At 48.8% G+C, this 26,488-nt stretch overlaps 1 protein-coding gene across 1 annotated transcript in view; it reads right to left on the bottom strand.

The window, feature by feature from the left end:
• The window catches only part of CDC42BPB (CDC42 binding protein kinase beta), a 412,316-nt gene that overhangs the window by 152,737 nt on the left and 233,091 nt on the right, over positions 1 to 26,488 (bottom strand). Inside the window, exons 14-15 of the mRNA XM_029597996.1 lie at positions 19,764 to 20,004; positions 7,279 to 7,391 (exon numbers count right to left, since the gene is read on the bottom strand). Of these exons, the coding sequence (XP_029453856.1) occupies positions 7,279 to 7,391; positions 19,764 to 20,004 (354 nt within the window). The remainder of the gene's footprint in view (positions 1 to 7,278; positions 7,392 to 19,763; positions 20,005 to 26,488) is intronic.

Genomic DNA, 26,488 nt, shown 5'->3' on the forward strand with positions numbered 1-26,488 from the left:
GCATCGTGGGCTGTCAAATACCACAATGGCATCAAGAGTGACCATGGTGCACAACAATGGGCCTGGTTCCCAACGTGATCCTGACATCGATGTATCAGATGAACGGTGCGCTGGTTACAGATGTGCATGGGAAACCGTTATTGGGCATGGCACCGAGGTGCGGCAGCAACCTGCTAGCTCAGGCTACTGCTCACCCTCTCTCCCCCAAGGAGACTGCTCTGCCAAGACTGACATGCAGGAGAGGAGGCTATGTCATCCAGGGCTCCCGTCTGTGGAGACTAGTTCCTTGGAATGTGGGGAGGATGAATTCTCCCTCCCCACAGAAATGGCATGGTCCTCGATCCCTGCAACATCTGAATCCATCGATGCAGATTGATTGGTGAAATGACATGGAACTCCAGCCCGGGCAGAACTCAGGCGAGTCCCCAGGCTCAGCAGCCTACATGGATCACTGACAGACTGCATAAGTCAGTCCTGCCAGCATCAAGGAAAGGGAGAATAAGGAGACAGCAAGGAGAGGACACAGATACAAAACTGCAGAAGCAGTTTTTATTTTATTTTTTAAAAAAATTTAAAGATAGTAACAGACTCTGCCAGGCTGCATAGGGGAAAGCTCATCATGTGGTCAGCAGATAGTTGGAAAGAAGAGGAAAAAGAAAATTATTCCTTACCTGCTAATTTTCATTCCTGTAGTACCATGGATCAGTCCATACTGTGGGTTATGTCCCCCTTCCAGCAGATGGAGTCAGAGCAAAAACTGAGAGGGCGGTCCCTCATAACTGGTGTGCCCTCTGTAAACCTTCAGTATTAAGAATATCCAAGCAATAAGGAAAAACACCTTGGATGGATCAATACAAAATTGAATATCAACTGTAAACAAGTCTAAGCAAAAAACTTGCAACCTGAACTCTTAATCAGTCCCAAACCGATCCTGAAATAATTACACAGTCGAGCTGAAAGATTATCCCAAAGAACCCCCAACAATCCATAGGGTGGGCATCTGGACTGATCCACGGTACTACAGGAATGAAAATTAGCAGGTAAGGAATAATTTTCTTTTCCCTGTACGTACCAGGATCAGTCCAGACCGTGGGATGTACCAAAGCTTCCCTAAGTAGGGTGGGCCACTGATAGCCCAGCTCGAATGACCTGAGCCCCAAAGGAGCCCATGATTGAAGATTCAAGCGATAGTGACGGGCAAATGTGTGTAACAACTTCCAGGTAGCCGCTCTGCAAATCTCCTGCGGAGAGGCCGCTTGGCTTTCTGTCCAGGAGGCTGCTTGAGCTCGGAGAGAATGAGCCTTTATACCGTCTGGCGGTGGACGCCCAGCGTCAACATACACCATAGAAATTGCTTCCTTTAGCAGCAGGCAATGGTGGTTTTAGAAGCCTGGTTTCCCTTCTGGGGACCACTCCAGAGGACAAGAGGTGATCCGATAAACGGAAGCATTGGTAGCCTCCAGACATCGAAGGAGGACGACTTGACATCAAGGAGTCTAAGCTCTCTGGAATCCTTGTCCTGGAAGGACCGCAGCTCCACCAACTGATTCAAATGAAAGAACGAGACCACCTTTGGTAGAAAAGATGGTACGGTACACAAGGATACCCTGCTCCGAAATTCTGTGAGGGGAACAGATAAGACACCAGGAATACTGTCCTGAGAGTGAAGTAGTTCTCTTCAGAGGTTCAAACGGTGGACCGCCTAGAATTTGAAGGACCAAATTCAAGCTCCACGAAGGACCTAAATTGAGTATCAGTGGCTTCACATGCTTTACTCCCTTTAAGGACCGGACTAGGTCAGGGTGCGATGAAAGAGTAGTTCCATCCTGATGATGGAGGGCACACCAAGGGCTGCCACCTGTACTTGCTGCAAGAACGATAAGACCTGGGGGTATTGTCGCATGACGAGGAGACTGGTACCAAGACTCAAAAACTTTCCAGACCCAGACATAGGACATGGAGGTGGAAGACTTCCTAGCCTTGAGAAGAGTGGAGTTAACAGCCTCTGGGTACCCTCCTCTTCTCAGCCAGCGCCGCTCAAAAGCCAGGCTGCTAGACAGAAGCAATTTTCCTGGTCGAAAAATACCGGGCCCTGTCGGAGAAGGTTCAGCAGATGTCTCAGTCGAAGTTGGGCCGTCCATCGCTAGGGTTGACAGTCTGCAAGCCACGGCCGTCGAGGCCATTCCAGAGCTACCAGGATCATGGGCCCCTGGTGACTGTATTCTTCGGAGCACCTTTCCCACTAGGGGCCAAAGCGAAAAGATGTAGAGCAGGAGGTCCCGCGGCCATGGGAGGACTAAGGCATCGACGCCCTCTGCGCCTTGTTCTTCTTCTGCGACTAAAGAAGCACGGAGCCTTCGCATTCCTTTGAGTGGCCATCAGATCGAGATGGGGAGTCCCCCATCGCGTGAAGAGGAGTGACACTGCTTCCTGGGACAGCTCTCTCTCCCCAGGATCTAAGCGTTAGCGACTTAAGAAGTCCGCTTGAACATTGCGTACGCCTGCAATGTGAGACGCTGCCAGATGGGACAAATGGAGTTCCGCCCACAGTATTAGCTTGTTCGTCTCCTGAGTAACATGGAGACTCCTTGTCCCTCCCTGATGGTTGATGTATGCCCCTGTCGTTGCGTTGTCGAAGAGGATTTGGACTGCTCGGCCATGGACTAGAGGCAGAAAGCGCTTCAGCGCCAGAAGAACCGCTCGTCTCCAGATGGGCCACGCTGACTGAACTGGCGTCCACTGCCCCTGCGTCGATTGGCGTCCGCACACAGCCCCCCAGCCGGCGAGGCTGGCGTCTGTCCTAATGATCACCCACTGCGGAACCTCTAGGTCCACCACAGCCCCCCAGCCGGCGAGGCTGGCGTCTGTCCTAATGATCACCCACTGCGGAACCTCTAGGTCCACCACTCTTAGCAAGGGATCCAGGTTGAGCCACCAGGTCAGGCTGACCTTGGCTAGAGATGAAAGCAGCAGAAGTGTCTGAAATTCCTGAAACACCGACTTCCAACAGGAGAGTAATGCTCTTTGCAAGGGACGCATGTGGGAAACGCCCAAGATACTACATCTATAGTGGAGGCCAGGGAGCCCAACACCTGGAGATAGTCCCAAGCAGTGGGAAGTCAGAGGTTCCGAAAGCACTGAACCTGAGAGAGGAAAGATTGGGCCCGATCCAAACATCACTTTGGTGCCGAAATGAGCTCCCAAAAAGTCGAGTGACTGCGCCGGAGTGAGGCTGCCCTTGGCAAAATTGACGATGCAGCCTAACAACTGGAGGAGAAGTAATACTCTTTCCACTGAGTGCTGGCACAAATCCGTGGACTTCGCCCAGATGAGCCAGTCGTCCAAATAGGGATGGACCAGAATCCCTTCGCTCCGTAGGGCCACCGCCGCCACCACAACCATAACTTTGGTGAAGGTGCAAGGAGCGGTTGCCAGGCCAAATGGCAGGGCCTGGAACTGGAAATGCTGCCCTAAAAGCTTGAAGCAGAGGAAGTGCTGATGCTCCTACAGGATGGGGATATGAAGACAAGCCTCCGTTAAGTCCAAGGACGTGAGGAACTCTCCCCGGTGTACCACGGCAATCACTGAGTGCAGGGTTTCCATCCTGAACTGTGGTATCTTGAGAGTCCTGTTGACCATCTTGGGGACTACGAAGTAGACGGAATAATGGCCAAACCCTTGTTCCGGTACCGGGAGAATGGCACCCAAATCTAGGAGCCGATCCAGTGTTTGTCGCACTGCGCACTGTTTGATGAGACTGCACAGAGAGAAGACAAACCTGTCCCTGAGAGGTCGAGAAAATTCTAAAGCATAACCATGCTGTAGAATATCCAAGACCCACCGGTCTGAGGTGATTTTGATCCACTCCTCGTAGAAGAGGGAAAGATGTCCTCCTATCCTGGGAACTGAAGAGTGGACTGGCAACATTTCATTGGGTAGATGTAGCAGAAGCTCCGTGCGTAGAGGAGTTCCGAGCAGGTTTCCGGCCTCGAAAGGAATGAGACCTGGACTGCGACCACGAAGAGGGAGTCCTGTGAGGCACCGGTCTAGTCTGACAACAATGCCGTTGGCCTCTGAACCGGGTTTGGGTAGTGACGATCTTCCGGCAATTTATGCACCTTATTCTCTCCAAGCGATTTAATGATCTGGTCCAATTCGTCTGGGGCGGATCCATCAATGTCCCCGTCTGCATCCCCAAGGAGAAAGTCCTGTGACCCAGGGTCCGGCAGATTAGGAGATAAAGACCCCAAGGAATTAAAAACTGTCCGTCCTGACTGTCCCTTAGAGGGATCCAACACCCCTGATGGCCTGGGGACCTTCACTGGTATAAGTCCCTCCTCCTGCCATTCAGCCTCCGTTTCTAAAAAAAAAAACAAAAAAAACAGCTTTGTGCATTAAAATCAAACTTAGAAGAAAAGGAGTGCTGTCTCTTTAAGGTCCCCCCGGGGGAGGGGCCACATCAGAAGGAGAGGCAGGCTCTAGGTCAGCTGGTTGCACAGGGCTTAAATTTGGTGTAATAAAAGTACAATATCAGTAGGAAAATGAGAATTCCCTTTCCCCATCTGGCAAAGAAACAGGTGCAACAGGCTGCTCTCCACATATGGATACAAAATGGCAATCGAGGCATCGGGAGGGAGGGGGGGGGGGTGAGGAGTTGCCGCGGGAATGGCAAAATCCTTCTGTGCCTGGCTGCTGCGAGCAGGAGAGAGAGAAAACTGCTCTCCGCTCCTTCCCTCGTAAGCTGCAGGTCCTTGTACAGGGTACTGATTAATAAAAAGTAAAAACATTTCCTCTTTTTCTTTTCCCCTCCAGACAGCCTAAAGTGACAGAAGATTTTACTTCTCTGACAATGAGATACCTGAGGTATGAGACTTCTCAGGGATGTTAAAGTGACAGAGGAATTTTATTTCTCTGATGAGACCCCTGAGGTATGAGACTTCTCAGGGATGTTAAAGTGACAGAGGAATTTTACTTCTCTGATGAGACCCCTGAGGTATGAGACTTCTCAGGGGTCTCCACAGGGAAGGAAGGGACTGGGCCACTCCTCCCCCTGCACCCAGCTCCTCACAGGAACAAGAAATTCAGTGCTGCTACCTGTCAGAAACGACCCGCTCTCCCGTTCAGTCAGAGGAATGGTGCGTCTCTGCAACTGTTAGGCTGCCCCGAGGAAGAAATGGCATTTCAGGGCAGCAGGGGGTCATGGGGGAGAGGTTGGACCATCAACATTCACCCCTAAGGCAGCTGAAATACTGGCTGTAAGAAATAAGTAAACACTTACCCCAAAAACAACAGAACATAAGACGGAATGTACAAAACAGATCTGTCACTGAAAACAAAGTTCTGCCTGCAAGTCTCCAGAGAAGCTGAACACTGATGCTTTTTTTTTTTTTTTTAAACTTTATAACTATGATCCATCCAAGGAAAGAATTAGAGGAAAACAAAGAATAAAGAAATTCTGTAAACTATCCTTTAAATGAACTGGGCAACCGAAGGTGCAACTGCCATCTGCTGGAGTCAGAGAAATACTGAAGGTTTACAGAGGGCGGACCAGTTATGAGGGACCGCCCTCTCAGTTTTTGCTCTGACTCCATCTGCTGGAAGGGGGGCATAACCCACAGTCTGGACTGATCCTGGTACGTACAGGGAACAGAAGAATAAAACTACCTTAAGGAAAGAAAACAGCTGCAGCTCTAGAAAAAAAATCACTTACAAGAACTGTGAGAAAAGAGCAAAACTGAATATCATGAGCACATGGCTTCCATGACCAAACAGCTCTGTAGAAAAAAAGAGACTGAGGGACTATGCCTAGGGGGCAGGGAGATGGCCACAGCTGCACATGCTCAGTAGGGCATGTTAGAGTTCTAGAATCTTTGAGATCAAAGCTCCATGCCCGACTCCAGCCAATGATGTCACCCATGTGTGAGGACTACTATCCTGCTTGTCCTAGGAAAACAATGGCAGATGAAGACAAGTTTGTCCATCCAGTCTGCCCATTTATTCTGGTTCACACTACAACTGCCAACCACAGTGTGTGACTGCTTATAAGATAGCACTCCTTATCCGACTCAGTTTTTTTCTCTTTTTTTGGTAGATATGCTCCCATACTTAATACAACATCAAGACTGTGAATAGAGTGAGATGGGTTGAAAAGTTGATTTCATGGATGTCTAAAATAATTTTTCATTAGTTTTGAGGCGCTTGGAATGAATGCTTTGCACATCTTTCAGAAGTAACCCATTCTAGAACAAAGTTTAGCATAACTGGCCACTAGTGTTCTGGAAAGGATCAGCTTGTTCAAGGTCTTTCCTTGATTCCTTGAGCGGATAGAAGAATCAAGTGGGGGTGTCACCAATTATTGATTCTCTGTACCTAATTTACTTTTGCTGAAATTTTACACTATAAGCTTTTGTCTTGGTAGTACCCTCTTTAATTTGCTGAGATATATGTACGCTGTTATTACTTTCCACCTTAGGTTTATTAAAGAGAAAGGTGATGAATCCCTTTAGTGAAATGCGAATTAAATTCAAGGTGATTGGTCTCTATCATGTGGTCTGAAAGACATTCTTATTGATGTTCGCTTTCAAGTCATTGGTTAGAGTAGGGCATATGTTTTAAAATGGATGCTATTTAAAAGTGTCTTCCTATAGAAAATAGAACATGCAATGGATGAGCAGAAAAACACATAAAACTTCAAGCCCCCAAGGCAGGCATAGTCTGACACTAAAATACAGCTGTTTTGGACAGTATAAGACACTGGATTGCAACTTTTTAAATTGCAATTGCATGTGTATCATTTTATTTTCAATAGAAAAACACTGAAAAATAGTTTACTGTTACAGGTGATGTAACAATTCTCTGGGCAATGATTAGAGAGTAGCAGTAATGATATACAGTAATAGAATAATTTATGTCCTGAAATGTATTTTAGCTATATATATGAAGGTTCTCACTACAAAGTCAAGCAAAAGAATCAATCTGTTTCTGGACATTGTACTTTACTGACTGACAGAATAGTGTGTTATATATAAACTATCATCAAGGCCTGTGTCAGGATGGGTGTACTGAGAGAATGGTGGTGAAGTTTAAAGTATGCCCTTTTACACTATATTCTATACATCCTGCACTTTTAGCACCAAAATAGACCAAAAACGTATGCAAACAGGATCAATAAGTTAGTCACCAAATAAAGTTAATTTAGCTATAAAATACCCTCTTGCATATGACAGCCTGCTGCAGAGCATGCATAGCAGCCTGCACCATTTTTTTCTGAATTCTCACCTTGAGCGTTTCCAGCTCGCCCTCCAGCTGCTTGGAAAACAGCTCGCTGTGTTCGCGGAGCTTGCGTTCTTTTGATGCCTCTGCTCTGGCATCTTCAAGCTGGGCCTCCAGCTATGACAAGAAAAGCTTCGACAATTAGTATCTCTCAAAGTAAGCTGGTGAACAATGCTCTAAGTGTACAAATACCATGAGCTAGCAATGCTAAAAGCATTTTAAATTCTAATTTTAATATAGAATCGATCATCTGTGATCATGCATAGTGCTATGTGGGAAGTGCATTTTAAAACTAAACATCTAATGTTAATTACAGGCCTATTACACAGTAAAACTGGATTTTAAACTAAAACCTACAATACATACAAGATTAGAAAAAGCTCATTTTGACAACATTTATAAATTTCTCTCTCAAAATTATGATTCTCCTCCCTTGGATAAATGAAAATATTTCACCTATGTGATAAGACTAATTAGTTCTTACCTGCTAATTTTCGTTCCTGTAGTACCAAGGATAAGTCCAGAGAAGTGGATTGTGTATCCCTACAAGCAGATGGAGTCAGAGAACAAAGGTTTGGGCACTGCCATATATATGAGAGTGCCACTTGCAGTCCCTCAGCATTGTCCTGTACCCAAGCCCAGGTTAACAGAACTAAAGAGCGAGGGGTAGCAACCAACAAAACCCTGAGTACCCCTACGCCCTAAACAAAAAGTAAACTAACCCAACCATGCATAACTGCTCCATCAATCCAATCTGCAACAAGGAGCTTCATGAAATGCGTCAAGTCACATTATCGGCCAACAGTAGCCAACACAGTCTTTTGGAATCTGAAATAAGGGGTGGGCCTCTGATCTGATCCTTGGTACTAAAGGAACGAAAATTATAGCAGGTAAGAACCAATTTTCCTTTTCCCAGTACATACCAGGATCAGTCTAGAGAAGTGGGATGTACCCAAGCCACCTTACACTGGGTGGGCACCCGAAAGACCCGCACGCAGAACACCCTCACTGAAGGATGAGTCATCAGACGCCTTGACGCCCAAGCGATAATGCTTAGTGAAGGTGTGACTAGAAGACCATACCGCCGCCCTACAGATCTCCTGCAGCGACAAGAGCTGACACTCTGCCCAGGAAGTAGCCTGGGCCCGAGTGGAATGAGTCCTGAGACCCAATGGAACTTGCCATCTACGGGCAATGTTCGCTGAGCAAATGGCTTCTTTGATCCACCGAGAAATGGTTGCTTTAGACGCTTTGTCTCCTTTCTTTGGTCCCCCAAAAAGGACAAACAAATGGTCAGAACGTCTGAAGTCATTGATAACTTCCAGATACCGCAGTAAGACTCGGCGCACATCCAAGAGATAGCAAATGTTGCTTACCTGTAACAGGTGTTCTCACAGGACAGCAGGATGTTAGTCCTCACATATGGGTGACATCACAGGATGGAGCCCAATCATGGAACACTTTTGTCAAAGTTTCTAGAAATTGACTGGCACCTACAGGGCATGCCGAGCATGGCACTAAACCTGCAGCCAGCAGGGGTCCCCCTTCAGTCTTGTTTAAAGCTACAGGAAGTGCCGGAAAATAAAATAAGAAAACGTTATGAACCCAACACCACGGGGCGGTGGGTGAGTTTCGTGAGGACTAACATCCTGCTGTCCTGTGAGAACACCTGTTACAGGTAAGCAACATTTGCTTTCTCACAGGACAAGCAGGATGGTATTCCTCACATATGGGTGAGTAACGAGCTGAGGATGTCCGAGAAATGCACCAAATGTACCCAGATGTGTAATAAGCGCTAGGACTGAGGTGAAATTTGGTAGAGGGCATCCTGAACCCTAACGGGCAGGTGGAAGGGTGTTGGTACGTCAAGTTGCGAAAAGGTTGCGCAAGACAGATTGGCCGAAGATGGAATCTTGTCTTCCGGCTTTGTCTAAGCAATAATGGGCTGTAAAGGTATGGAGAGAAGTCCAGGTTGCAGCCCTGCAAATGTCAGGAAGCGGCACCGAACATAGGTGTGCTACTGAAGTCGCCATGGCCATCACAGAGTGTGCTTTAACACGGTCTTGAAGTGGAATGCCTGCTTGCTGATAGCAAAAAGATATGCAATCCGCTAACCAGGAGGAGAGAGTCTGCTTACCCAAGGCTGCCCCAATTTGATGGAATGGAAAGAGACAAACAATTGAGTGCTTTTCCTGTGGGCAGCTGTACGGTCTAGATAAAACGCTAGAGCCCGTTTACAGTCAAGGGTATGCAGAGCTTGTTCTCCTGGATTGGAGTGGAGCCTGGGAAAGAAGGTAGGTAGTATAATGGATTGATTAATGTGAAAGTCAGATACTACCTTAGGTAAGAACTTAGGGTGAGTGTGGAGTACTGCCCGGTCCTGCAGAAGTTTAGTGTAAGGCGGATAGGTAACTAGGGCCTGTAACTCACTAACTCTGCGAGCAGATGTTATTTCCAAAAGAAAGATCACTTTCCATGTGAGATAGCGAAGATCACAGGATTGGAGAGGCTCAAATGGTGGTTTCATGAGCCGACCCCAAACCAGATTGAGGTCCCAAGAAGGGGCCGGAGGGCACAGAGGAGGCTTGAGTTGAAGCAAGCCCTTCAGAAAACGTGTTATGAGTTGTACTGAAATAGGAACATCCCCGACACCTCTATGGAAGGCGGCTACCGCACTGACATGCATTCTGATGGAGGAGGTTTTTAGACCTGACTCTGATAAGTGCCAGAGATAGTCTAGAAACTTCATGGTGGAACAGGTAAAGGGCTCAAGGGATTGAGAACACCACCATGATTTAAACCGGTTCCATTTGTAAAGATAAGATTTTCTCGTGGAAGGCTTCCGTGAAGCAATCAGGATACGGGAAACTGGCTTCAAAAGGTTAAGTGGCTGATGAATTAATCTTTCAACATCCAGGCTGTCAGACAAGGCCTGAAGATTGGGTTGGCGTAGGCACCCGTTGTTCTGAGTGATCAGAAGCGGATCCTTTCCCAAAGAATGTACCTGCGAATGGAGAGGTCCTGAAGTATTGGAAACCACACTTGGCGAGGCCAGTGAGGTGCTATCAGGATCATGCGTCCCTTGTCCTGACGCAACTTCACGAGAATGCATATAGAAGACCTGTTTCCCATGAGAGGGAGAACGCATCTCTTGGCTGAGAGTGTTGGCTGCGAGTGAGAGAGCAAACGTTCTCTACTTTGCGGTTCTGAGGTGACGCAAAGAGGTCTATGTGGGGGTAACCCCAACTTTGGAATATTGAGTCCACTACAGTGGGGTTGAGGGACCACTCGTGTGGTTGAAAGGCTCGACTCATCTTGTCTGCCAACACATTGTCCACTCCTGGCAAGTAGATGGCCCTGAGGTGCATCGAATGGGAGAGGGCCTCCGTCCATATCTGTGCAGCCTCCTGACACAGTAGGTAGGAGCCCCTGCCTCCCTGTTTGTTGATGTACCACATGGCCACCTGGTTGTCCGTCTGAATGAGGATGACCTGGTTGGAAAATTGATCCTGAAATACCCTGAGACCATATCGGATTGCTCGCAGCTCCAGGAAGTTGATTTGGTGTTTGGCTTCCTCTGGAGACCAAAGGTCCTTGTGTCTGCAAATCGGTGACATGGGCTTCCCAGCCGAGGTTGGAAGCATCGGTGGTGAGAATTATTTGATGACCTGGAGCCTGGAAGGGCAGGCCTTGGAGGAGATTGATCTGATTTTGCCACCAGGCTAGAGACTGACGAAGTGAGTCGGTGATGTGGACAGTGGTAGATAGAGATTGTATGGACTGAGTCCATTGTGACCTTAGAGTCCACTGCACGACTCATGGCCAAGCAGACCATTGGGGTAACCTGTACTGAGGACGCCATGTGTCCTAGCAGGATGAGGAAGTGGCATGCAGTATTGCGGTGCTGAGATTGTAGCTGGTGAGCGAGAGAGATGAGAGTGAGAGCTCGCTGTCGAGGCAGAAATGCCTTTGCCTGCAAGGTGTCCAAGTCTGTCCCTATGAATGACAGAAGTTTGAGATGGGACTAAGCAGGATTTCGTGTAGTTGATGAGAAATCCTAGCGAAATCAGAGTGTATAAAGTAAGACGTAGGGACGAGAGAGCAGCTTGCTGAGTGGGAACCCTGATCAAACAATCGTCTAGATAGGGGTAGATGTGAACACACCTTGAATCCTGAGGAAGGCTGCTACTACTACGAGGCACTTGGTGAAGACTCGTGGTGCAGATGCCAGGCCAAATGGTAGCACTCGGTACTGATAGTGCATGGGGCCTACCAGAAATCTCAGGAACCTGCGATGAGATGGAGTTATCGCAATGTGTGTGTATGCGTTTTGGAGATTGAGAGAGCAGAGCCAGTCTCCTTTTTGCAGAAGAGGAAGGAGGGAACCCAAGATCATCATCTTGAACTTTTCTCGGTGGAGGTACTTGTTGAGGGCACGTAGGTCCAGAATTGGATGAACGCCGCCTGATTTTTTGGGGATTAGAAAGTACCGGGAATAGAATCCTAGGCCTTGTTGGGAGTAGGGCACTGGCTCTATTGCTCTGGACTGGAGAAGGGAGATCTCCTGCTCCAGGAGAAGTGAGTGGTTGGATGTTCTCCACGTCAGAGGTGGGGAGTCCGGTGGGATGACGAGAAAGTTCAAGTGATAACCTTGCGAGATTATGGCAAGGACCCACTGGTCTGAGGTGATTGTGTGCCATCTGTTGTTGAAATGGCACAATCGACCTCCCACTGGTATCTGAGGCAGTGGAAACTGGCTGCTGCTCTCTATGCAGGAGTCAAAAGCCAGAAGCAGGGCCCAGCTGAGGAGCTGCCTGCGGCTTTTGTTTCCGCGATTGATGAGACTGGACCTTTTGGAAAGGTCTCGTGGAACGAGTTCTAGACGGTGGTGGATAGGACTTCTTTGGACGGAAGAATGACTTTTTAGTATCCTTCCTGAAAGGCTGTTTGGAGGAATATTCAGAGGGCATAAGAGAGCTGGCGAAGGGTCTCATGATGGTCCTTGAACTTCCGCCACCGTCCGCTGAATCTGTTCGCCAAACAGATTGTCTCCTATGCAGGGCAGATCAGATAATGTCTTGCCGAAATAGCAGTTGCAGATACCCTGGAAGCGTTGTCAAAGATATCATAAGAGGATCTTATTTCATGCTTCCCTGCCTCGAAACCCTTGTGTACCAGGGTTTGAAGCTGTTCCTGGAATTACTGAGGCAGGGACTCTGCAAAGTCCTGTATCTGCTTGAATAAGACCCTGTTGTACTGGGTCATATACAGCTGGTAGGAGGCGATCAGAGAGATAAACATTGATCCCTGGAAGACATGCCAGCCAATGGCATCCAGGAATTTCTGTTTCTTATCTGGGGGAAAGAAAGAGTGGGGTTTTGATCTTTTTGCCCTCTTTTGGGAAGATTCTACAACCACAGATTGGTGATCCAGCTGAGGTTTCTGGAATCCTGGGGCTGACTGGACCAAATAAGTGGTATCAGCTTTGCTGTTGACTGGAGCAACAGAACCAGGGTGTTCCCAGTTCTTTTTGAGGAGATCCTTGGGAGCATCCAGGAATTGTAACAGCTCAATCATTTGGTGCCTATCATCTTGCTCAGTCTGTAATTGGAAGGGAACCAATTCAGACATTTCCTTCACAAAATTTATGAAGGACAAGTCCTCTGGAGGAGAACGCTTCCTACTTTCAGTAGGAGAAGGTGGCGATGGTAAATCATCGGTGTCTTGAGATGAATCGTCAGTCCAAGTGTCATAGGGATCAGCACCTGTCCCTGTAGGAACCTGAGAAGGACGGGACGATGGTATTCCTGAAGGTCCTGGTCTAGGATCTGAAGGCATCGAGGGAAGTACTGGAGACACCGATGAAGGCACCAAGGGCACCGATGAAGGCACCAAGAGCACCGGTGCAGGCATCGAGGGCATCGATGGATGGATCGGTGGCATCAATGGATGGATCGGTGGCATCAATGGATGGATCGGTGGCACCGATGGGCGCATCAGCATCGATGGTTGAGGCATCGGAAGGACTCCCAATGGAGGAATGCGGAACGGTGTTTCCCCTCCCGATGACAGGGTAAGCGGGGAAGGCACCGGAGCCATCGGTGACCCAGGATCCATCAGTGGAAAAGCGGCTATGAGCGCTTCCATCTTCGAGAGCAGCGGTGCTAATGCTGCCGGAATGGGATCTATGGTCGGTTCCGCGACCGGCACCGATTTCGGCACCGGGGGACCTTGGAGTCCGTGCATCGCCTTATCGATGGCCTTCTGAACCATCCGGTTCAGTTCTTCACAGAGACCTGGAGCAAGCAGCCCTGGCTCTGGAAGGGAAGAAGGAGGCAGAGGCATAGCCGGAGGGACCACTATTAAAGGCAGAGTCGCGGCTCCCGATACCCGCCCGGGTGAGAGTTGCCTCGGTGACCCGGTCTCTGAAAGGGTCACCGAGACTTCCGGTGTCGATGCCGATGTTTTTCTCTACGATCCCCTCGTTCCTGAGGGGGAGTAGAGGTAGTCGAAGGCCGAGAAGTCGTCGATGCTGGACAGTCACCGGCCGGTGGCCGATACTGGTGCGAAGTGGACAGTGCCGGTTCAGACGACGTCGATGCAATAGACTGCTTCGGAGTTTGAGAATGGAAGAGAAGTTCCATTTTCTCCATTCTGGCCTTGCGACCTTTTGGTGTCATTAAGGCACATTTGGTGCAAGTCAGGACATCATGCTCACACCCAAGACACATTACACAGACTTTATGCGGGTCTGTTATGGACATGGTGCGAGTACAGTCCGGGCACTGACGGAACCCCGCCGCCATGGCCTTTGAAAAATTTAGCCATGGTACGGTTGACGGCCAGTAGGCTGCGAGGGCCAAACTCGATGGGAATCGACCAAAAACAGGTAAAAACTTACCGGAGTACCGTGGAGTCAAAAATTCGAAGGAGGGACCTCTGTGGGATATGAAAGTTTTTAGTAATTCCATGAGGAAAATTCCTGTCAGGAATATCTGTGGAGCTCCTTAACCCGCATGGCTACTGCTGCGTGGAAAAAAGAAGACAGAAGGGGGACTCCTGCTGGCTGCAGGTTTAGTGCCATGCTGGACAAGCCCAGTAGGTGCCAGTCAAAGTTCTAGAAACTTTGACAAAAGTGTTCTCTGATTGGGCTCCATCCTGTGATGTCACCCATATGTGAGGACTACCATCCTGCTTGTCCTGTGAGAAGAAGATTTCTATCCTGAGAAGAGTCTTTAGACCAATGTGGAAACCCAGGCAGCTCCACCATGTGATTTACGTGGAATGAGGAAACCACCTTAGGAACAAATGATGGAACCATCCGCAAAGACACCCGGATCTGCCGAAATACGCAGAAAAGGATCCCGACACGAAAGTGCCTGTAGCTCTGAAATCCGACGAGCTGAGCAAATAGCCACTAGAAACACCATCTTCAAAGTCAGATCCTTCAACGAAGATCCGTATAGAGGTTCAAAAAGGGCACCGCTAAATACCCGAAAAACTAAATTCAGGCTCCAATCCGGACAAACTGAGTGGACGGGAGGCTGCAAATGTTTGACCCCTTTAAGAAAACAAGTAATGTCCGGGTGTGCTACCTAGGAACAGCCATTGAACCTTCCCCACAGGGCACCCACCAAGGCTGCAACCTGTACCCGAAGGGAATTGAACACCAGTCCCTTAGCCAGTCCCTGCCAAAGAAAATCAAGAATTCGAGGAACCTCGACAGACAGTGGATCGCAGGCCTGTTGACTACACCACGGCTCAAAAACCTTCTAGACACGCACATAAGCCAAAGAGGTGGCCGGGCGTCGCGCATGCAGAAGGGTGGAAATGACTTGCTCGGAATAGCCCTTCAAACGTAAACTTCGCCTCTCAAATGCCAAGCCGCGAGAGAAATGTGATACTCCAGATCTGCCCTTGGCGGAGCAGACATGGTAGGTGAGCCAACTGCAAGGGGCCTTCGAGAGCTAGATGCACTAGGTCCGCGGACCACGGACGATGTGGCCACTCCGGTGCTACCAGGACCACCTGGCCCGGGTGAAGTTCTATGCGGCAGAGAATCTGACCTATGAGCGGCCAGGGAGGAAAGGCATACAGGAGAATTCCCCTGGGCCAGGGTCACACGAGGGCCTCAATGCCCACCGAGCCCTGCTCTTTTCGTCGATGGAAGAAATGTTCCGTCTTCATATTTGTCTGTGTTGCCATTAGGTCCAACTGGGTTACGCCCCACCTGGCACAAATGCGGTTCCACACGTCTGAGGACAGTTCCCATTCTCCGGTATTGAGTTGCTGTCTGCTGAGAAAGTCCGCTTGAACATTCTCCACCCCCACGAAATGTGAGGCGGCAAAGCCCCCGAGATGACGTTCTGCCCAGGTGAACAGAAGTCATGCTTCCAGCGCCACCGTGGGACTTCATGTCCCGCCTTGTCGGTCGACGTACACCACCATCGTCGCATTGTCGGAGAAGACTCGCACCATTCGTCCCTGAATCAAAGGTAGAAAGGCTTGTAAGGCTAGGTGCACTGCTCTCGCCTCGAGACAATTGGACCACGATCGTTCCATCGCTGACCACAGACCTTGAGCGGACCTTTCCGCACAGACCACGCCCCACCTGGAAAGACTGGCATTAGTGGAGATTATCAGTCAATTCAGCGGGTCCAAATTCACCCCCCGTTCCAGACTGTCGAACGATAGCCACCACAACAGACTGGTCTGGGACTCTGGAAGGAGAGGCATTGGCAGCTGAAACTGTTCCGACAATGGGCTCCACCATGACAGAAGTGCCCTTTGTAATGGTCGTGAGTGAACGCCCATGGAACCAAGTCCAGGGTGGAGGCCATGGAGCCCAGGACATGAAGATGATGCCACACTGTGGGAGAGTGCCTTCGAAGAAGCGAGTGGATCTGGTCTTGCAATTGCGATACCCGATCTGCCGGAAACACCTTTCCTTGTATGGTATCAAATAGGGCTCCTAGATAAACCAACACCTGAGTGGGTTCCAATTGACTCTTCTGGACATTGATCACCCAGCCCACGGTCTGCAATGTGAACATCACCCTGCGCACAGATCTCTCGCAGTCTTCCTGAGACTTTGCGTGAATCAACCAGTCATCCAGGTACGGGTGAACCAATATCCCTTGCTTGCGATGGAAAGCCGCCACCACCACCATTACTTTCGTGAACGTTCGAGGCGCCGTTGCAAGGCCAAAAGGGCGGGCTCAAAATTGGAAGTGTTGTCCCAATACCTTGAAACGCAGAAACTTCTGGTGACAAACTGATAGGGATATGAAGGTAGGCTTCGGTGAGATCCAGGGACACTAGGAATTCCCCTGTCCGAACAGCCGCCATCACCGTTCTCAATGTCTCCATCCAAAGACGAGGAATCTGGAGGCAACGGTTCACTATCTGCAGTTCCAGAATGGGACAAAACGTGCCCTCCTTCTTGGGCACCACAAAGTAAATTGAGAAACTGCCTCTTCCTTGTTGCGTCTCTGGAACCGGGACAATAGCCCTGAGGTCGAGAAGTCATTGCAGCGTCCCCTGGACCGCCTCGTGCTTGCTGAGCGAGGTCACTCAGGACTCCACAAACACCTCTTGAACCAGACATGAGAATTCCAAGGCGTACCCGTCTCTGATTACCTCTAAGACCCAGCGGTCTGAGGTAATTCTTGCCCATACCGTGTAAAAGTTGGACAATCTGCCTCCTACAGCTTCGACGATGGAATGGGTGCTCGTGGCTTCATTGAGAGGCTTTGGTGCTGCTTGCACCCAGATGTCCCGAGTCTCTACCCGGCCGGCGACCCAAGGACTGCTGACGCCCAGAAGCCGATTTAGAGGCAGCCGGCGCAGTGTATCTGCTAGTCCTAAAGCGACGAGTGTCCCGGAAACGAGCTCGAGGAGGGAAGGTATTCTTCTTGGATGATCTCCTGTCTTCCGGCAACTGATTTCCCTTGGATTCAGCTGATCCAGTTCCTTTCCAAACAGGATTTTGCCCTTAAAGGGCAGTTTGCAGAGCTGGAATTTAGAGGATAAATCCACCGCCCAAATCCTCAGCCAGAGGAGATGCTGTGTCAACACCATGGAGACCATACACCTGGCTGAGGTCTTCACTAGATCATACAGTGCATCGGCCATATAGGCGACCCCGGTCTCCAACGCCCCGTCGCTGTCTGTTCCGGCACCGGTAGACGCGTCCTGAACCCAACACAGGCATGCACACTGCATCAGGCTGGCGCAGATTGCAGCTCGAAGACTCAGCGCTGTGACCTCAAACGCTCGCTTCAACTGGATTTCCAACTTCCGGTCCTGCATCTCTTTCAGGGCTGCTGCCCCAGCGACCGGAATAGTGGTCTTTTTGGTGACCGCCGAGAGCGCCGCGTCCACTTTAGGGATCTTCAACAGGTCTAAGACATCCGACAACAGTGGATAAAGTTTAGCCATCACTCTGCCTACTTTCAGACCGGCATAAGGTGCTTCCCACTCCCGGGTCTCCAACTTGCGAACCTTCTTCGGGAGAGGGAAAGAAGTAGTGGGACCCCCTAATGCCGTCGAGGACGGGATTAACCCCCTCATTGTCAGACTCCTCCTGAGATATCTTAAGGCCCAGGACCTCCAGGACCTGAGGAATAAGGGGCCGCAGTTCATCCCGTTTAAATAATCGGACCACACTGGGATCATCACCCTCCGCAGGAGGTGTTTCGAGGTCATCTGTATCGTCCGTATCCACATCCCCTGGATCCGGGTCCAGATCCGCCCCTGCTCCCGCAGGCGACCCTGACCCCGTTAGGGGCCCCCGAGTGCCCCGGTTCCACAGGGGCCTGCCCAGGATCTGCGGCCCTAGTTACTTTCTCAGGGGGGTGACAGACATCCCCCTGGACTCAGGGTTGCTTGATCGGTGCCCGCTTGCGAGCCAAAAAGGCCTCGTGCATGAGGACGACGAACCCCTCTGGAGCCCCCTCCACCGCCAGGAAACTGACTGGGGGTGGAGCGCCCACTCCCCCCAAAAGGTTCTCACCGACTGGAGCTAAAACAGGGGGGGGGGGGGTTTGTCCTCCCCTGAAGTTAGGCTCGGGCCACCCGGGCCGTCCTCAGGGGAGGGCCTTCCGGTCCCGAAAGCTGCCCGACTTCCTGAGCGTACGTGTGGCACAAAAAATCCACATCTAGGGCCTGGTCACGATTGCAGGCCGCCGATTTTCAGCGCGGTCCCATTTATGGAAACGCACCGCCTCGTGGAGCAAGCAGGGAAAAGGCCATGATTGCTGAACTACCGCGCGCAGCCGCGAAGGAGGAAAGTTGGGTAGTGGGGTGAAAGGAAAAACGGCCAAAAAACAGAGCAAGGAAATCCTCGCACCGAAGGGCCGCAGTAACAAAGCCTGTCACTGAAAAAATGCCACCGTGGCAAAATAAAAAAAAGGAAACAGCTGGGTAAACCAGAGAAAAACGTACCCCATCCCCTTCCTGGCATCCCGGAGCCCCGGGAGGTGAGGGGACCTGAACTGACAGCCTTCCCCACATGGCCTCTGAGGGTCTGATCCCACCAGACCAACTCCTTACCTCAGAGTCGACTGCAACCAGTTAGGCTCACAAAAGGCAACACTTTTTTTTTTTTTAATTACAACTTTACTGAGGCCACAACCAGGGATGTCCTAGCAGGGATCAAGGGAGCAGCTGCAGCAGTGTCCTTGGTGAATAATCAGGAGCTCCTGGCCTTCACACACGGACCCGGAGTGGGCGAGACCCGGACGGAGATATCCAATCCCCTGGACGCCGGCTTCCACTGAGGGATAGCCCACTGAAGGTGCCTAACACCATCAGGAAGCAATCACAATTAAAGGAAAGAAAACAATTCTAACTAAATACTAAAAATAAAACAAGAAAACTGCAGGTGTGTAGCTCTGCCATCTGCTGGAGTCAGAGAAATACTGAGGGACTTACAGGTGGCACTCTCGTATATATGGCAGTGCCCAAAGCTTTGTTCTCTGACTCCATCTGCTGGTAGAGATACACAACCCACTTCTCTGGACTGATCCTGGTATGTACTGGGAAACTACCTATATACTTTATTTTTGCTATTTGCACTGAAAATACTATTCATCTTTTTCATCCAATCAGTCCCTGTTCATCACCATGTCATATATGCATACATATTTTCCTTAAAATGAAAGTATTAACTGTTGTATTTATAGCAGAGTTGTTACCAACAATGATCAGGTTCCTATTCACTTTTAAGATACATGATTTATTCACATATTTGTAGATCTTTACAGAATCTATTTTGTCATACTCAAAATTGACAAATATTTAAGGAACGAGTTTAAGAAGTGTTTGGCTTACCCAGTTTTTTGGCGGTGTGTGAAGCTTAGACAATTTTATAGTGTTTACAATAAGTGTTCCAAATTTGGGGGATTTTACTGAAGATTACATAAATATTTCATGTGTCAGCTCACAGTTGCAATGATATTAACTTTAAAATAGTCTGCCAAGTTACCATCCTTTCTGGGCTTTCTCAGCTTTGCGTATTTCCTGTCGCATTGAGTCAATTTTTTGTACAACGACTTCCACTTCTTCCTCTTTGTCACGGAGCTGTCGAGAGAGCTTTTGTTTTTGAGCGCGCAAATCTGCCATCCTTTCATTGATCTCTGAAGTCTCTTGTAGAGCTAGCTTTCTTTGCTGATGGGCATCCTTCAGGTCTTTGGTCTGTGATTTTTGTCTTTCTAGAGCCTCAACTAGTTGCTTAGAAAGAGAAAAGAATTAATCCTCACTCAGTAAACAGATGAACACAGGAGAAAAATTAAGCAAAGATTTGATACCTCAATTCTAAGCACTTACTGCGACATCTAGTTTAGACAGTTACAGATGAAGACCAAAAGCTACAACTGCTTTGTCATAATATTTGTTAGAAAAATGCAAAGTTTCGGAATCAGTAAATTGTTTTCCAGCAAGCAAAGGTAGGTATTACGTAAGAAAACGTATAAAACAGAGCACATCAACATTTGTGTTCTGAGTCTTAAAACATGAAACATTTGAAAATAAGTACAATGCAAATTTATGTTACTAAGGAGGGTAATTTTCAATCATCCTCACTGCCGTAAAGTCTGTGTGTAGATTGCACATCTTAAATGCCTAGGTTCTCTGACAATACTCAGGTAACTGGCAGAGTATGCTCACAATTTCACCTGTATAAATTTACAACTCCTCTTTGGAGTGCATAACTTATGCGCATACTTTGCAAAATCAAAAAGTATGCATGTAAGTGCTGACTCCACCTTCTGGAATGCCTCTGTTCACATAGAAGTATGCATATAACCAGGCTACGTGTGTACTTTTACACATACTAGCCATGGGCTATTTAATACAGTCATTTATGCATATAAAACCAGGTTTTATTGCATGTAAATGGCTTTCAAAATTACTCCATATTAGAAAATGTAGCATCTCCACAGTAGACTATACAGCATTACAAATTGGAAGACCCGCCTTGCAGACTAAATTACTGGCATGCATATAACAAAATGATTAGGCTCCCTCTATTTACATGAATGCAGTGGGACCATGCACAAAACAGCAACACATGCTGCTGCAGCCTTTGTTTGCACCACCATTCTAAACACTGACCACTGACAGTCTCAAAGTTATAGCTGGAAAGAAAGATATGTGGAAAAAGTTATAACACACCCAGTATTTCTGCCTTTTGGCCAATTAAAAGTTATATTGGACAAATTAATACTTGTCTCTACAAATACCTAACATTGAAAAGCTTATCTCTTTCCGATCAGAAGATGGTATGTATCTATTTTAAAAAGTTTTGTGCCAGACTCGGAAGAACTTATTGAAAGAGCCCATAGGATCGAATATAGTTATGTAGTTTTGGTTCTGAATATTAGCCATCTTCTTCAGTGAAAGCGCAGTTGCTTACCTGTAACAGGTGTTCTCCTAGGACAGCAGGATATTAGTCCTCACATGCAGCTGACATCATCAGATGGAGCCCGGCACGGAAAATTTTGACTGGCAGACTGAGCATGCCTAGCCTGCTGCTTGTCCAGACGAGGTCCCCCTTCAGTCTCTTCTTTTCCGCGGGCTCCATCTGATGATGTCACCCACATGAGGACTACCATCCTGCTTGTCCTAGGAGAACTGTGTATTTCATGTTCAAAATGACCAGGCATGTCATATTTGCTTAGGAGGTCTTATGTATAGTTAAATTGGTACTCAAATGCCAAGCCAATAAAACAAGTTTGCTCACTGTAAATGGTGTATTCTTTAGATAGCAGGCTGAAATAGCTATTACATATGGGTGACATCATTCGGCAGCAAATGGATTCACCTCTCCTAGCTAGTAAAGCTTTGAGCTCTCCTGAGCATGTGAAGGAGTTCCCCACATAGGTGTTGCCAAGTGAGTATCCTCAGTCTATATTATAGCTAAATATAGTTAGGTAGTTGATTATCCAGGAGGTGGGCATGTATTACATGGCTAAATAATCCTACTATCTACAGATAACACTGTCCACGGTGAGAAAACTTGCTTTTTATGTCAATAAGCTGTCTGAATTAGCCATTACATATGGGAAACCCCAAGCTGAGGGCTGCAGCGGAGTGATTATTGAACAAGCAACCCAGATCCTACCATGGAGTGTAGACTACTGCGAGAACAGATTATGCAAAACTGCTTGTCTGAATTTACTGTCAGACCTTGAGAGGTTGCCTAGACAGCAATGGGATGTAAAGTGTGAACTAATGATCAATATGCAGCTTTGCAAATGTTCTCAAAGGGCACTTCCCTAAGTTGAGCAACAGTAGAAGCTACAGCTCTGACTTGGTGAGCTACTCGTGAGTCTGTGATCTGCAATCCTGATATAGTAGCACCGAATGCATTCTGCTTTACAGGTAGACAATGTAAATTTGGCGATTGTGACATCAAGTCTGTTAGGGGTCATGTGCAATGAATAAATGCAAGACAAAGGCTCTTTTATAATCTAAGATTTGAATGGCTCTCTCTCCTTCATGGATATGAAGTCTCGGAAAAAAAGTAGATTTGATGGATTGGTTGATAAGGAAAGCCGAGACAACCTTTAGTGGAAATTTTGGGAGAGTGGAAAGGCCTACCCAATCATGTAATAATTGCATGTATGGCATATAGCGGACATGAGCTTGGACAACTTTTGTAGCAGAGACAATGCAATGAGAACTGCTATTTTCCAGGTCAGGAACTTAAGAAAAATATCTGTATTGGCCCAAAAGATGGCTTCATGAGTTGGAAAAGGACAACATGCAAGACCAATGGAAGTGGAGGTTTTCATGTCGCGAAGTCCCAGGAGGTGTGTCGCAGAGCCAGCAGAAGACTGATCTTTCCTCACCAGTCTGGACAGGAATTGGCTGACTTCTTTTATTGGGTGTGATAGGAAGCTGCTCTTGCTTCCTTCTCCTCTTCCTGGCCAGTGGGAGGTTGTTCCTTCCTCCTTCATCCAGATCAATGTGTGATATCACCAACTCCTGTTCATATGGACCCGGCAGGACACCAACTTTATCTTCCTCTACCTAGCTTGGCAATGAGGCTGCTGATGCTCTCTTCACCCCATGGGGCCTGGATGTGAAAGCAGGAGCATAAGGGAGAAAGGTGTGTGCTCTGTAGATCCACTGCTGATGCATCCTCATTTTCCTCTCCTCAATGCTTCTTGCCCTTATCTGCTGCTGAAAATGAGGGAGGGATACTCTGAATTGGACAAGTCTTTTCTGCTCCCTGGGAGCCAGGAGGAGGGGGAAATGTACGGGGCAGGAAGGCATGGGAAGATAGGGAGTCAGGAGGAAAGGAGGTTGGGGTTGCTGAGTAGGGAGAAGTGAAGGAGGGAGGGGTTGGGGGCTGCTGGGCAGGGAAGAGAGATGGAAGTGGAGAGATGGAGGAGTGGGGTGGCTGGGTTGGGGGAACGGGGGATACTGAGCAGGAAGGGAGTAGGAAAGAGATGGTCAGAGGTATCCTGGGTAGGGAAGGGCAGAAAGAGTTGAACAGGGGAGAGAGGGAGCACAGGGAGGAGGATGTGGGGTGGGGGGTGTTGGGGAATGCTGGACAGGGATATGAGCATGTGAAAGAATGATTGAGTAATTGGGAGAAGTGAAGGGTGATGGGGGCATGGAAGGGAGTGACTGGGTATAGGGGCATACTATGTCAGTTTTGAGAATATGCATTTCTTCTCTTTGAACTTTGCTTAGTCTAGGAAGAAATACATTTTTGTTTCGAGTCTCCAGTTTTGCACTACATGCAGAAGGTGGTCTTGGGGTTTCCATTCCAGATTTGTTTCCACATTTGTAATTTGTGGTCTTTTATTCTATTATTTGGTGAACACAGGTCTGTGTTCTGTGTGTAAGTGACTGAGATGAGGTACTTTACCAGAGGTTTGTAACAGCCTTATTTATTGTATTTTCTCAATATTATATTGCACTTGTGGTGAACTGTTGCCTTTTCATGGGTAGGGCTATTGCTGCTTCATTTCTTGGAGTTAGTGCTGCTAGGGTATGGGGCAGGTTTGACAGACATGTACAGAGTCGGGTTTGTTTGTATTATTTTACAATACACTTGGTAGTGGAGGGAGTTTGTGATGCTGTTAAAATTACACCAGAATCAGAATATCTTTTTTGTATGGTGAGGAAAATATCTTAGCTCTACTCTGCACTCATTGTTAGAAAGTAGGTGACTCCCGTGGATGCAGAGCATAGGCTTATATTAAGTCCCATGATGGTCATGTGTTCAGTTCACTCACCCTACGAGCCAATGTGACCGCCATTAAGAAAAGTACCTTCCAGGAAAGGTATTTTAGGTCACAGGAGCATAACGGCTCAAATGGGGGTTTCATGAGCTGTGAAAGAACCATGTTTAGATCACGGGAAACCACCGGTGGATGAGTAGGTGGTTTTAGTTGAAGCAGACCCTTCATGAAACGTCCCACTAGTGGATGGAAAGAGATAGCAGAACCATCCACATCCCAATGGTATGCTCCTATGGCACTGAGGTGTACCCTCACCGAGATGGTCTGTAGGCCAGATTCAGAGAGGAACAAGTAGTCCAGAAGAGCTGAGCGGGAGCAGGTGGAGGGGTCCAAACCATGACCTTCACACCAGGAAGAGAACTGCTTCCACTTCAGATTGTAGGATTTTCTGGTGGATGGTTTCCTAGATTCCAGAAGAACACGTGACACTGCCACCGGTAGGCCGAGAGCTTCAACTGTCAGCCTGTCAACATCCACCCTGTGAGTGCTAGGGACCGGAGGTTGAGATGGCGGAGTCTGCCCTGGTCCTGTGTGATGAGGTCTGGTGCCGTTCTCTGTTGGATTGGGGGAAGCGAGCTCCCGAAGGGTTGGGTACCAGATCTGATGGGGCCACGAGGGAGCGATCAGGATCACGATGCTGTGATCCTGTTGCAACTTCTGAAATACCTTGGAGATAAGGGGAAGAGGCAGGTAGGCGTACAGCAAGCCTGTCCCTCAGTGGCTTGAGAATGTGTCGGCTAACGACCCTTTGCCCCTCCTGCCAAGGGAGCAAAAGTGGCGTACTTTCCTGTTCTCCTGAGAGGCAAACATGTCTAGGGTCCCCCAGCAGCTGAAGAGGCGACTCGCCACCTTCTGCTTGAGGGACCACTCGTGTGGTCTGAATGGCCGACTCAGAGCATCAGCCAGAGTGTTGTCCACCCCTGGAAGATACACCGCCCAGAGAATTATACCATTGGCGATGGCCCATGTCCAAACTAGGACTGCCTCTTGGCAGAGAGGGAACGACCCGGTTCCACCCTGCTTCAGGTACCACATGGCCAACTGATTGTCTGTGTGCACCAGGATTACTTTGTTCACCAACAGCTCCCAGACCGCCCTCAGCTCCAGAAGGTTGATTTGGAGCCTCCTTTCCTGGGGCAATCAGAATCCCTGCGTGCGGTAACCCAGGACGTGTGCTCCACACCTTGTCTGAGAAGTGTTGGTGGTGAGCAAAACCTAGGTCGGAGTTGCCACAAACGGGGGGACCCCTGCAGCAGATTTTCGGGAACAGCTCACCAGTGAAGTAAACATCACAACTCATCCATGACCACAATAGGGGCACGTAGATCTTGGGATGCCTGACACCACTGGGAATGGTGTCCACTGCGCACAGTGCATGTGTAGCCAAGTGAATGGGGTGACATGCACCGTTGCTGCCATATGGCCAAGTAGTTGGAGCAAGTGGTGAGCAGATACCTGGGTGTGGCCGGAAATATGACGTGCAAGAGCTGACAAGGTCTCCACCCTGTCGTAAGGTAGGTAGGCCTTGTTCTGGATAGTGTCCAGGTGTGCTCCAATGAAGTCCAGTTGTGTGGCTGGCTGATCAAGAATCCCAAGGTTTCCAGTGTGTCTATCATGAGGCGCATGGCCGCCCAAGCCCCTTGGATCAAGCTGCTTTTGATGAGCCAGTCGTCGAGGTAGGGGAATACATGAACACCCTGCCTGCGAAGATGGGCACCGACAACTGCCAGACATTTGGTAAAGAGCCGGGGGGCAGATGCCAGACAGACGGGTAGGACACAGTACTGGTAATGCTGGTGACCCACTCGAAAACAGAGGTACTGCCGGGCCCCGTGGAAAATGGGGATATGGGCATACATATCTTGCAGATCAGGGAGCAGAGCCAGTCGCCCCCCTTGAGAAGGGGGATTAGAGTGCCCAGCGAGACCATCTTGAACTTCTTTCATCAAGAACCGGTTTTAAGGGTCTCAGGTCCAGTATGGGCCGGAGGCCTCCCGTTTTCTTGGGGATAAGAAAATACCAGGAGTAGAACCCTGTGCTTTGCTGGTCGGTGGGTACCAGCTCGACCGCCTGTGCGAAAAGGAGGGCAGAGAGTTCTGCATGAAGTATTTGATTGTTCTCTATCATTCCCCATCCTGAAACGGTGGGGAGCGGGGTGAAAGTCGTTGGAAATGAAGCCGGTAAACCTGGCGGATGATGGATAGGATCCAGTGATCCAATGTGATCGAACTCCAATGATCCGTAAAGGGTCAAAGACTGCCTCCAATTGGGGGGGGGCCAAGGTTCCGCTGCTGGCTCTGACTCACTCGCTGCCAGTCAAAAGCCAGTGGCAGGGTTTGATGGTGGGGCTGTGGCTACCAGAGGGGGCAGAAACTGTCTCTGTCTGGGTTTCACCATTGGCCGCAGAGGTCTAGATCTTGCGGCGAGAGAGTAATACCTGCAGGGCCGGTAAAAAGGCC

Source organism: Rhinatrema bivittatum, chromosome 4 (genome assembly GCF_901001135.1).
Source record: "Rhinatrema bivittatum chromosome 4, aRhiBiv1.1, whole genome shotgun sequence".
Lineage (NCBI taxonomy): Eukaryota > Metazoa > Chordata > Amphibia > Gymnophiona > Rhinatrematidae > Rhinatrema > Rhinatrema bivittatum.